The sequence below is a fragment of the Vombatus ursinus genome, unplaced genomic scaffold, assembly GCF_900497805.2.
Source record: "Vombatus ursinus unplaced genomic scaffold, bare-nosed wombat genome assembly UNPS02014909.1, whole genome shotgun sequence".
Classification (NCBI taxonomy): Eukaryota; Metazoa; Chordata; class Mammalia; order Diprotodontia; family Vombatidae; genus Vombatus; species Vombatus ursinus.
Window position 1 is genome coordinate 973,303 of NW_020954687.1, and position 13,695 is coordinate 986,997.

General features: G+C 43.2%; 1 protein-coding gene across 1 annotated transcript in view; it reads right to left on the reverse strand.

Annotated features, from left to right (window-relative positions):
- LGR6 (leucine rich repeat containing G protein-coupled receptor 6) overlaps positions 1-13,695 on the reverse strand; it is a 159,410-nt gene that overhangs the window by 52,909 nt on the left and 92,806 nt on the right. The window contains exon 5 of the mRNA XM_027843436.1: positions 837-1,052. Coding sequence (XP_027699237.1) covers positions 837-1,052 — 216 coding nt within the window. The remainder of the gene's footprint in view (positions 1-836; positions 1,053-13,695) is intronic.

Below are 13,695 nucleotides of genomic sequence, written 5' to 3' on the forward strand. Positions count from 1 at the left end.
CACACACACACACACACACACACACACACACACACACACACACACACGGCACTGGAGAGGTATCAGGTTTCATTTTTTAACTTGTGCCCAAATCAGTTTAGTGTGATTATTCTTTGTCCTTAGTAACTGAATTAGACTCTCTGGCAGCCAAATGTTAGTGTAATGCTATCCTTCTGCTTGGGTAACTCTTGTCTTTGAAGGAGCTCAAAGCATTTTAAAAACTTTCCTTTCATTTGTCCTCATAAAACAAAACAAAACAAAAAAAACTCCCCATAAAATCTCTCATTTGTCTTCACAAAAATCTGGAGGTAGATCAAGAAGGTGAGGGTTGTCATCATTTAACTGAGGGGAAACTGAGTCTCATACAGCTTAATTGACATACCCAAAGTGCCCATGATGCAATAGTTGAGCTAAATACTAGTTCCCTGAATGAGCTAGAACCCGGATATCTGTCGCCTGGTCAAAATTATAACTACAATCTAGAACAGAGGTTCTTAACCTGGAATCTGTGGGTTTTCAAAAAAATTTTTTTTGAATAAAATATATAATATAATAATTTAATAAATATTTATTATATATAATATATTATTATAAATGCATAAATATTAAATGCAAATAAATAAAAATAACTATATTTCCATTTCCTTTGTTATCTCATATATTTTATTTTGCACATTTTAAAACTTTATTCTGAAAAGGGGGGGAATAAGCATTTCCAGTCTGCCAAAGGGCTCGTGATACAAAAAGGGTTAAGAATTCCTGTTCTACGGCAAACACCACATACCCTAGCTCAAGAATAGTTCTCCAGGGTACTAGAAGAGAAAGGAGTAACTTACAACACCACAAGGCTGGTGAGGTTCTGGAAGGCATAGTCGGGAATGAAGCCGATGAGATTGAGGGCCAAGGTCATGGCCTGCAGGGAGCGAAGGTTGTTGAGAGCCCTGATGGGGATCTCTGTGAGGGCATTGTCATCTAGCCACAGATGGCGGAGGGAGGAGAGCCCCTCGAAGCTTCTCTCGGGGACCACGGAGATGAGGTTGGCATCCAGACGCCTGAAAGGAAGAGGATGGAACGGCATCAATAAAACTCAAACTCATGGTAGCACGCAGTGGCTAGCAGGTCAAGCTCTGGGTCTGACCAGTTGGATAAACTCAGTTTATGCCCCCAGGAACTTCCAACTTAAGGCAGACAAAGAGCAGAATATCAGAGACAAGAAACTCATCTCCCAGGCTGAGGATGCTGCCTGCTGTAACAATTATCACCCCATGATGTATGAACTGAAGTATCCTCATCTCTACCCAGCAGGCTCCACCTGGGGACTTGAGAAAAATGAGCAAAGCTTAAGTGAGGGTGAGAGGGAAGAGGAGTTGTCTGAGAAAATAACAAAGTAGGGGAAAAAAAGCATGTTCCAAAAGTCAACAAGCATCTGTTAAGTACCTACTATGTGCCAGGCATTGTACCAAGTGCTAGGGATACAGAGAAAGGGGAAAAAAAAGTCCCTGCTCTGAAGAAGCCCACAAATGGGGAAGACGATATGTAAATAACTATGCACAAACAAGATAGAGACGGGCTTAGCTGGAGGTGATCTCTGAGGGTTGTTAGCATGAAGGCAGATCAGGAAAGTCTTCCTGTGCAGAAGGCAGGGAAAGGGGAATGGGCTACCTTGGGAGGCAGGGGGTTCCTCCTGTTAGAGGTCTTCAGTTGGAAGGCTGAATGTCCCACTTTTGGGTGGATTCTTTTTCAGGCAAAGGTTGGACAAGATGGTCCCTTCCAATTCTGAATAGAGGCAGCTTAGTGGTGCAATGGATAGAATGCATGTCCCCGGAGTCAGGGAGACCTGCTTTCAAATCCAGCCTCAGAGACTTACTAGCTGTGTGACTCTGGACAAGTCGTTTGACCTCAGTTTGCTTCAATTTCCTCATCTGTAAAATGGGGATAATAATAACTTACCTCCCAGGTTATTGTAAAGAACAAATGAGATCATAATTGTAAAGCACTTAGGACAGTGCCTGGCACATAGTAAATGCTATATAAAGTTAACTGTTATTATTACTACTACTACTACTAGCTGTGTGACTCTGGGAAAGTCACTTAAACTGTCTGCCTCAGTTTTATCATGTGTAAAAGGAGGGTGCTAATGGTACCTACTCCACAGTGAGAATCAAATGAGAAAATAATTATAAAATGCTTAGCACGTAGCTTCTGCCTGGCATATAGTAAGCACCGTATAAATGTTTTTGTTCAATCATTTCAGTCATATCCAACTCTTTAGGACCCCATTTGAGGTTTTCTTGGCAGAGATACCATGTAATATATAAATGTTAGCTATTATTGTTATGGAGGCAGCTAGGTGGTGCAGAGGATAGAGTGTCAGGCCTGGGGTCAGATAGACTCATCTTCCTGAGTTCAAATCTGGCCTCAGACACTGACTAGCTGGGTGACCCTAGGAAGGTCACTTAACCCTGTTTGCCTCAGTTTCCTCATCTGTAAAATGAGCTAGAGAAAAAAATGACAAACCACTTCAGTATCTTTGCCAAGAAAAATCCCAAATGGGGTCATGAAGAATTGGATACAACTGAACAACAATTATTATTATGATATTCTCTGATCCCAAGACGGAGTGGGTAAGAGGCAAACATCAGACATTTGTCTCAATTGTCTTGTTCCCTGAATCTAGTGAGTGTGGGATAAGGGATGGGAAGATTGATTGTAGTAGCTTGATGTCCCAAACAGAGGAAGAACTCCTTACTGACAAAGGCTCTGAAGATGCTCCATTTTTCAGATAACATTAAGCTGATTCCATTAGGCCCTGAAATGATTTAGGGCTTACTAAATGCAATCCACAGTCACTCAAAAGGTATTGGCCAAGCAATCTACACAGAAGAAACCAAGTAGAAGAAGAATCCACATTACTCAGGGTACGACATGCAAATAGATGGACAACTTACTGAGTTATTCCACCAGTACATCTCTCTTGGATAGATGGTACAGATGAATAACAATCTGGGTGCCTAATCGAATAGGATTAAGAGATCAGGCTAGATCAAATTGGGAAAACTGCACAGGACTTTAAAAAAAATCTCAAGCAACTCAAAGATACAAAAGCTTATACTTTCAATACCAATATTCTCCTGCTGGTTTGTAATTTGGCTACGAGCCATGAAACACCATGTCTTGGAAGACTCATGCATACTGGGCTGTAGACAGCTTTAGCACGTTATGGGGATAACTTGAGCGCCAAAAGTAGTATGAATGACATCATCTATGGCATGTGAGATCAGTGAAGGAAGTGGGCTAACATATAGCGAAGGTGAAAGATTACAGATGGGCAGTTCTGATGCTACGCTGGCATTCACAAAACAGTAAATGAATCAGAGTAAAACCTTCAGCGAGTGAATTGAGTGGAATAAAGTGGACAAGAATGACACTGGAAACAAGGATGTGGGTGGCCTACAACTCACACCAATGAAAGATCTCATCACCTCATTGATGAGATCTCAAATCCATTGAAGAGTAGGAGGCTTAAAGCCTAGGAGGTTTGTTACCAGCCAAATGAGCCCTAAAGATTGTGTATGTGTGTGTGTTTTGTGAAGATTTTTGTGCTCTAATTCTCCCACTCACAGATTACAGAGTAGCCACTAGGAAACCTAAGGGCAGACTTCTGTTAGCTCAGAGTAGAGGGTGAAGCAGGAGTAGAGAAGAGAGGATGAAAATTTCAGAGGACCATCTCTCCTTCTTGGTGTTCCACTTCCAAGATGCAATGGTTCCTAAAGAGTTGAGAGGTTAGACCACCTTGAGGCAATGGGGATGGGTAATCAGTTGACAATATTCAAATGTAACCTTCTTGAGGGCAGGGTCTGTTTTGTTATTTTTATGTTTGTATTCCCAGCACCTAGTGCAATGATGGAGATACAAAGTTGTAGGTTCGCCATTGTTGTAGTTTTTCAGTTGTGTCTGACTCTTCATGAACCCGTTTGGGGTTTTCTTGGCAAAGATCTTGGAATGGTTTGCCATTTCCTTCTCTAGTTCATTTTACAGATGGGGAAACTGAGGCAAACAGGGTTAAGTGACTTGCCCAGGGTCACACAGCTAGTAAATGTGTGAGGCCAGATTTGAACTCAGGAAGATGAGTCTTTCTGCCTCCAGGACCAGCACTCTACCCTCTTTGCCACCTGGCTGCTAGAAATAGCCATTTGTTGAATTGAATTGAACTGAACTCAACTGAAGAACCAGTGTCACCAGACCAGACCAGTGACAGCACCTGGGAAGTCACCAGTACCAGAAGGTGAGCATAGTCATCAGGCATCCTGAGCAATTGTTCTGTCTATGTGGAATTTCATCCCACCCCATACTGTCACCATAGTTTCAGAAGCAAGAATTGAGCTGCATCATTCAACAAAGTATACTCCTTGGTCACACCCACAGCCCATCCTGAAAGGCAATAAAGTATGAGATTATCCTGGAAAATATAGGACATAGGATTGCTATACCTATAATCTGGCCTGGTGGCCTGCAATGCCTCCCCAAAACTCACCCTTACAACTCGCTCGATCCCCTGAGTCAAGGGTAACAACAGTAACAATAGCCAGCATTTATGTGTAGCGTTAATTAAGGTTTACACGTTGCCTAGTTTGATTCTCACTTACACCCACCCTGAAAAGTAGATGCTGTTATTATCCCTGTTTTACAGATGAGGAGACTGAGATTCAGAGAGGTTAGAGAGTGCAAATTTCCTAAAAAGCCTCTGGGCACATGTCCCACGGCCCCTTGGGAACATCTTGCCTCAGTTTCAGCTCACTACCAGGGGCCTAGACTCCTCTCTTTTATCTATCTATCTATCCATTCTTTCATTTATCTATCTATCTATCTATCTATCTACCTATCTATCTATCTATTTATTTATTTATTTGGAGCAGGGGGAAGCGGAAAGGGGGAGGTGAGCCAACCTCCCTAGAGCAGAGAGGCTTGCTGACTTTGGCTGCAAGCTCCTCCCCGAAGGCAGAAGAGTCTATCCAGACAGAATCTCATTTGGCAGGAAAGAGAGAACAATTATGCCAATTAAAGCTTGAGAAAAAAAGTCAGCAGCCCCCAACAGCTCTTCTCTTTCTTCCGAGGGGGCTCCTGCTCCTTAAGTGGTTCCTGATTATGATTCCTACCTGTGGTAATTGGGCAGATTAGCAGGGACCCTACAGGCCAGTACTGGCTTGCTCAGGCCCCGGGGAAGCATTTTAACCTTGGTTCTGCCAACTCCTCCTTCGTGGTTCCTTAGCGTGGGCTTGAGGGAGAGATGAGGCAGGGAGCTCTGGATGTGGAGGCCCCTCTGTCCCCGCTTAATCCACATAAAGGCTGCCGAATGAATCAAGGAAGACCGGCAATGGTGGGGGCCGCTTCGCTAGAGAGGAATTCTTCCCAAAGCTCAAATGAGGACCTGGGAAGGGCAAACTGGAGCAGAAGGGATTTTTGACTAGACAGTGAGAAGAGGAAACTTAGTGAGGATGAGCAAGAGAAAGAAGGAAGGAAACACTGTGCCAGGCACAGTACAAATATTATCTCGTGTAATCCTTATGACAACCCTATGAGGTAGGTGCTATTATTATCCCATTTTATAGTTGAGGAAACTGAGGTTAAGTGACTTGCCCAAGGTCACACAGCTAGTGTCTGAGGTCGGATGTGAACTCAGTTCTTCCTGTCTCCAGGCTCAGTGCTTTTTCTACTTCTCAAACTAGTAGTGAAAACTCCATATCCTAAGATATTTGAGGAAGGGTTAGACAGTCCTCTCCATGGGAAAAAGGAATCTGGCCTTGATCTGCTTAGAGATGGGGGACAGACCTCATAGCTTCTTGAGATGGCTTCCAACCTTTGATGAGCTCTTCCTTCTGCTCTTTTAAAAATATATTATATCATTTATTATAGCACCATTTCCCCCCAGAATTGTAAATCTATACTGTTAGATGTTGATTGGTCTACCAAAGCCATCAATTATCTTTATCTCAGTCATAATAATAATAAAAATAACAGTAATAGAAATATTCAATAGAGTGCCAGGTCTAGAGTCAGAAAGACTTCTCTTCCTGAGTTTAAATCCCAGCCTCAGACACTTACTAGGTGTGTGACCCTGGGCAAGTCACTTAACCCTGCTTGCCTCAGTTTCCTCTTATGTAAAATGAGCTGGAGATGGAAATGACAAACCACTTCTGGTACCTTTGCCAAGAAAACTCCAGATGGGGTCATGAAGAATTGGGCACAACTGAAAAACAACTCAATAACATAACACTTTTACAAGTATTATGCTGTGTGATTCTTATTAGAAACTAGTAAATTAGTGAAATAATTATTCCCCATGTGCATATGGGGAATATTAACAATATGGAACCACTTTGAAGAGGCTAGTGACTAGGCAAGGTCATACATCTTCTACTTTACACATTCTATGCCAGGGTGCTTCCAGAGGGGAAAATTTCATCCATGTATGTTTAAATTTGAAATGAGGAAGGAAAAAGATCTTGCGCTCATAAGAGACCACCACTTGAATCAGTCATAGTATACTGCATCACAGTGTATTGTAGGATAAAAGGTCAGTGGAGACAAATAAGAATGCACCAAGGAGGAGTTATACCATTGTCCTTTTACTATTTTCAGCCAGGATTTTGCTATGGGCTCCATAAGTGAAAGAGGGCAACATGGCCTGAATAAATCAGAAGAAAATGACTGAAAAAGGGGAAAGTGAAAAGGGATCTGTTCTCCAACATGGCAGACATCCACGGGGCACTTCTCATCAATCAGTTAAATGAGTCATGTGTCATAACAAGGTGTCCTAAGACATCCCCAGACTTTACAGTATCTCGCTTTGCTCTCTGATTGGCCTCTACCAATCCTCTGGGATGAATAAGGAGTATGAGTGGCCATGATGTAATGAAGGTGGAAATTCTGAAGATTCTGAGATTTAGAGAACACCAACGATGCTCCCAGTCCTTCACCAGAGCAAAGATAACTGAGCTGAGCACAAGTTAGCAAGAACGATCAATTACAACATGAAGCTGCTTGATGCATTGCTTCGGCCCACCATTGACCAGCTTGGGAAACTCCTTCTTGGGCTGGCCCTCTCCTCACTAACATCTCCCAGCTCAGTGACTTCCCCAGCAGAAGCCTCAGGGTGACGCAAAGTCTTGTCTCTGCCACCCCTGCTTTGGGGTGAAATGAATTATGGCATTGCTTCTTGCCATTTGCCCTTGGCAAGTTTTGTGCCAGTTGTCCCCCTAGGCAAGGCTTGCATCCTACCGAAATAAAGCTGATTTCAGAGGGTAAATGAGAATCAGGCTGGTACAATGGATTTGCCGTCAGAGGATCTGGTTTCACTCTGACTCTGTGACCAGTTACCTGTTGGACCTTTGCCCAGTTACTTCCCTTCTTTCTGCCTCACCTATAAAATGGGTAGGGGGGATTGTTAAGATTCCTTTGGACTCTAAATCCTTTGATCCCATGAAACTAAGACACAGAAAGGGGAAGGAACCAACCCATGGTTGGGGAGGAGCTAACCTCACTTACGGACCCGTGTCCAGTCTCCTTCCTCTCCTCACACCACCTGCCTTGCTGTCTTTCTTTCCATGGCTCCCCAATACTTGGACCTCCCAAGCTCTAGGGGGAGGACCCATAATTGCAACCCATTCCTCCCCCTCACCATATTTCCCAATACAAGAAAAAAAAGTTATGGAGTACTAGGGAGGTAGACTGCTTATTGGCTTAGGTGGGGTGGGGGTAGGTAGGAGGGAAGAGTGGGGAGGGGAGGGAGGGAAATGTTGAAACTGGAAAATAGCAGCCAGAGTTAAAATGGTTGTTTTTTTTCTTTTTCTTTTTTTTGGGGGGGTGGTGGTGAGGGAGGGAAAGAATCCAGGTAAAAGCCGTTGGTTGCCTGAAGGGACCAACAGCTCTGACCCAGTGTCTACCAGGTGGAGAGACAGCTCCTGGCAGAGAGCACGCTGGCACCTGCAAATCAGAAGGAGTGAATCCTGGGGGCCTTCTGAAAGGGGCAGAAGGGCCCCCTTCCCCCACCCCGCGCCTCTGCCTTCCATAGCAAAGCCCAGCTCCCAGCGCTGAAGCTGATAAGGTTTCCAAGGAGGTGCTTAGGAGGCATCTTGTCCAGAGCTCATTGGATTTAAAATTGGAAGGCACCTGAAAGCTCACCTAATCCAAGCCCCTCGTTTTACGGAGGAGGAAAATGCTGCTTGGCTTACCCGAGATCACACAGGCGGTAAGAGGCAGTGCTGGGACTTGAACCCAGGTCCTTCCTCTGACTGCAAATCCAGGACTCTTGCCATGGCACGACACAACACAACAAATCCTACCTGTCTCTTTTAATGGAAGGAACCAGCAGATTCTCGCTTTTTCTCAATCTACCCACCAAATATCAACATTCACATACATACCTTGGAATAGGATAGCTTCACTTAAGTCTTGAACTCTGGGGGTCATACACCCCCATCAGTGGCTAGACTTAAACCCAGATTTTTTTTCCTTTAAAATTTAATTATTTCTAATTAGCAAGCCTTTATTTTCTCTCAATCCCAACTCTCCTGCCCCACTTAGGAAAAAGAAAAAAGAAAGACAAAACAAATTCACATATTGATGATGTCCAAAATGTATGTCTCATTCTGTATCTTGAGCCAATCACATCTCTGCTCAACCTAGGTCATCCTGAACATAAAACCCTATAGCACCATGCCTAATGTTAATAAGAATTTCTTATTTTCATATAACGCTTTTCAGTTCCCAAAGTGCTTTCATCTATATCATCCCATTCAATCCCCATAACTTCATAAGGTACATAGGACAAAGTCATCCCCATTTTAAATGTTAGGGAACTCAACTCAATGAGATCAAAACCAGCAAAATACCCTTATGTTTTTCCTATAGTAAGTAGGGGATCTTCATCTGGGGCACATCCCTCCCACTGGTCATGCTGCAGGGGAGAAAGTCATCAGCAGTAGAGCTGAAAAGAAGCTTAGGGCTCATTCATTTACTATTAGTCGAGATTGATTACCGTATTTGTTCATTCAACCAAGATTTATTAAGCCCCTCCTTTGTTCAGAACACTGTGATGACCACTGGGAAAGACCAACGTTCAGGTAAAAGATATGGTCTCTTCCTTAGATTTATAGTCCAGTCCTCTCATTTTACTTATGAAGAAACCGAGGCCCAGAGAAGTAACTTGTTTAAGGTCCTACAGCACATAGAAAGGAGAAATAAAGGAATTGAGAAGATGCCAAACAGACAAAATGCACCTACTGTGCTTCACAGACTTGCTGAGGCAGAGTGAGAGAACCAGTATGGCAGGGCAGATAGGGGACTGGCCTTAAGGACCAGTGAGAGGACTGGGAGGATGTGGTTTAAATGGGCCTCTCAGTGCCTCAGATGGCACTGTAAGACCACAAGCTTCAGAAGAGTTGGTGATTCTTTGTTGGTGGATTGAGCATCTATACTGGGGGTTCTCTAGAATGAATAAATCATGGGTCTGAACCAGAACAGCAAAGAAAAAAAGTAATGTTGTCCAGAGTTAGGGGGTGAGGCAGTAAGATGACAGAATCCGTAGAGAGCTGGGCCTGGAGTCAGGAATACCTTAGTTCAAATCTGGCCTCAGACTAGCTGTGTGACCTCAGGCAAGGCACTTAATCTCTGCCTGCCTCAGGTTCCTGAACTCTAAAATGGGGAGAATAATACACTTACCTCCCAGGATTGCTGAAGGATCAAACGTGATAATAATTGCAAAGCACTTAGTATGGTGCCTGGCACAGAGCAAGTTCTATGTAAATGTTAGCTATGATGACGATGATGATAATGATGCTGTCTGACTGCACTGTGCCCAGGTGAGACCATATCTATATTCTGGGACCCACATTCTAGAAAGAACATGTATCAACTGGAGATGTTCCAGATTAGGATGATCAGGAAGGAAAAGACCTTGAGTTCATACCATATGAGGACTGATTAAAGAGGGAAAGAGAAGGGAACAAGCATTTATTAAGCACTTACTATGTACTTGGTACCATTACCGTACTAAGTGATTTTTTTAAACAAATATCATGTTTGATCCTCACAACAACTCTGGGAGGTAGGTGCTATTAATATCCCCATTTTAAAGTTGAGGAAACTGAGGCAGGCAGCGACTGAGACCTGCCCAGAAAGTAGGAATGTTTTATCTGGAGAAAGCAAGATTTTGTGGGGACAGGGACATGAAAAGTGTCTTCAAATATTTGAGGGTCATTCATATGGAAAAATGATGAGTATTATTTTGCTTGGCCACAAAGGCCAGACAGAACTAAGAGGAGCCATGGATGGGATTTACAAAGAGGCAGATTTAAACTTCATGTCAGGAGACACTTCCTAAAATTAGAGCTGTCCAAAAGTCGAGCTATGCCCCAAGGAGGCAGTGGACTTCCTTTATTTTTTTGCTGTTCAGTTGTTTCAGTTGTGTCTGACTTGTCATGACCCCATCTCGGCAGAGATGCTGGAGTGGTTTGCCATTTCTTTCTCCAGCTCATTTTACAAGTGAGGAAACTGAGGCAAAAAGGGTTAAGTGACTTGCCCAGGGTCATACAGCTAGTAAGTGTCTGAGGCCAAATTGATCTCATGAAGATGAGCCTTCCTGACTCCAGGCCCAGTGTTCTATCCACTACACCACCTAGTTTCACCTTCCTTCACTAGAGTCTTCAATAAAGCCTGGATGACTACTATTCTGGTATGCTGTAGAACGAACATACGATTTGATCCTTAGAGAAGTCAGCCGCTGAGGTCCCTTCTGACTGATATCTGTGATGCCAGGACTGCATATGTGTACATATGTGTGAGGAAAAATCCCTCACCATTGTTAGGAGCTACATTGGGGAATGAATCCATTGGTGCTTTCCCCAGAGCATTAGAAATTTGTGATGCCTCCCAGATGGAACCTTGATGAAGCAGAGAGTGAATGGCACCTGAAAACAAACGTAGGCCTCCTGAGCTGGGCAGGAGGAGCTGGAAAAGGGGAAGGAATAGAATGTTTTTTTTAAAATAGCTCATCATCTACATCATCCTTTATGTTTACAAAATGCTCTGCAGTCATTGTCTCATACACTGATTGGGGAAAGAGTTCGCATTATAGGCAGAAAGAGGGCTATGAGAGGATGTCCTCAAGGTGACAGGAAAATCTTGTTGCATGAGAGTGGAGCTAATTATGACTGAATGAAGGCTACCACAGGATAAGATTCCAGGGCTCTGTTCCTTGTCAATGCTGGGCTCTGTAAATTGGTTTTTACCATATTAGTAAAACTTAACAAATTGGTTAAAAAAAAACAAAACCGTAAGAGCTCCGTTTGCAATGAACAGTTTTCTTTCCCTTGGCCTTGTTTATCTTCAGACAACTCAGCAAAGTCTCCTCATTTCTATCCCTTTCTTGGAACTGAAGGCCTATCTTATGCTTACGTGTGTGTGTGTGTGTGTGTGTGTCTGTGTGTATGTGTGTGTGTGGAGGTGGGGCTGAGGGAAACTGAGGTACCCTCCCATCTTGATTGCCATGCCTTATTTTTGCCCAACTCCCCCGAAGGGAAGCAATTCTTTTACAATCAGAACTCATCCTTGAAAAAAACCAAGGATTTTTCCTTCCCTCTTATCCTAAGGCTGAATTCTGGGTGGCAGCTTAAGCAGAGGATGACATCATCTTGAATAATAACAATAGCTGGTATTTATATAACCCTATAAGTTCTATAAAATGCTTTATATACATTAGTTCCTTTGATCCTCAAAATGATCCTGTGAGGTAGGTACTACAGGTTTTATTATCTCCATTTTACAGATGGGGCAACTGAGGATTGCAGAGGTCAAATGACTTGCCCAGGGTCAAATGTAGAGTGTTAGAGGGGAGATTTGATAAATATTTGATAAATAAAATATAAATTGTATAAATAGTATTTATAAAACTCTTCATAAACATTAAAGCACCATGTAAGTGCTATCAAATGTTATTAGCATGTTATTCATACTTGTTTTGATGTAGATGTGTGGCCTTGGGCAAGTCCCTTTATGGAGCCTGGTACCCTGAATGTGGTAGGGACTCAATAAATGTTTGAGATCCTATTCAGAGTGGTACAGTGGAAGGAACAATGGACTTGGAGTAAGAGAACTGGGTTTCAATCCTGGCTCTGGAGTCAGCTAAGTGGCACAGTGGAGAGAGTACTGGCCCTGGAGTTAGGAGGGCCCGAGTTCAAATGTGGCCTCGGACACTTACTAGCTATGTGACCCTGGGCAAGTCATTTAACCCTGATTGCCTTCCTCGCCCCCAAATAAATAAATCCTGGCTCTGCCACTTCAGTTTTTATGTGATCTTGGGTAACTTGCTTTACCTCTCTAGGGCTTAGTTTCCTCATTTGTCAAATGAAAGAGTTGGTCTAAATTACTTCCAAAGTCTAAAATCTATGGTCCTAGGATCTATAATCCTTCCAAGGCCTGCTTCCTATTCTATAAAACAAGAAGATAAGACTAGAGAATAATAATGAACGTTGGTATAGCTCTTGAAAGTTTACTAAACACTTTATATGTTAACTCATTTGATCCTCACACAATCCTGGGGGCTATTACTGCCCCCATTTTACAGATGAGGAAACTGAAGCAGGCAGAGGCAAAGGGACTTTACCAAAGTCACATAGCTAGTAAGTCTCTGAGGCAGGATCTGAACCCAGCTCTTTCTGATTCCAAGTACTATGCTCTACCTACTGTGCCATCAAGCTGCGTCTAAATGACCTTTAAGCACTCTTATGGTGGGGTTATAGCTATATAGCTAGGTGGTGCAGTGCATAGAGCTCCAGCCTTGAAGTCAGGAGGACCTGAGTTCAAATCCAACCTCAGACACTTGACACTTACTAGCTGTGTGATCCTGGGTAAGTCACTTAAACCCAATTGCCTCACCAAAAAAGAAAAAAGAAAAAAGAAAAAAAAAGAACTCTTATAGCACTAATATCCCATAGTTCTATATCCTCTTTAAATGGTCTTTGGTCTATGTCCTGTCACCCACCCATTAGACTGGTTGTTCCCTTAGTAGGGCCAACCATGTAAGTATGTGGTTTGATTAAAGATGGTCAAGGCAGGAAGTCCTTCTTGTTGTTCAGTTGTGTCTAACTCTTCATGACCCCATTTGGAGTTTTCTTGGCAAAAATACTGGAGTGGTTTGCCATTTCCTTCTCCAGCTCACTTTATAGATGAGGAGACTGAGGCAAACAGGGTTAAGTGACTTGCCCATGGCCACACAACTAGTAAGTGTCTGAGGGTCAAATTTGAACTCAAGTCCTTCTGACTCCAGGACCTGTGCTCTATCCACTGTGCCACCTAGCTGCTCCACACACACACACACACACACACACACACACACACACACAAAATCTGTCAAGGTGCCTGCAGTTCCACCATTGTTGCTTTTTCCTTTGAATCTGAAGACTTGAAGTCCTCAAGAGTCCCCCATTAAAATGCAAATATTTCAGGGAATCATTCTTAGCTACTTTGATAGATTCTTCCCTCTGGCCTCCGCTGCATCATTCCCCACCCCCCCCAACCACCACCACTCCCAATGGGACAAGAATCTTGACTAGAGGTTTGGAGCAGGAGATCAGTCAAGCACAAACTAGTCGATAAGACTGGATGCTCCTTGAAGGCAGGAAATGTAGGTCCTCCCTA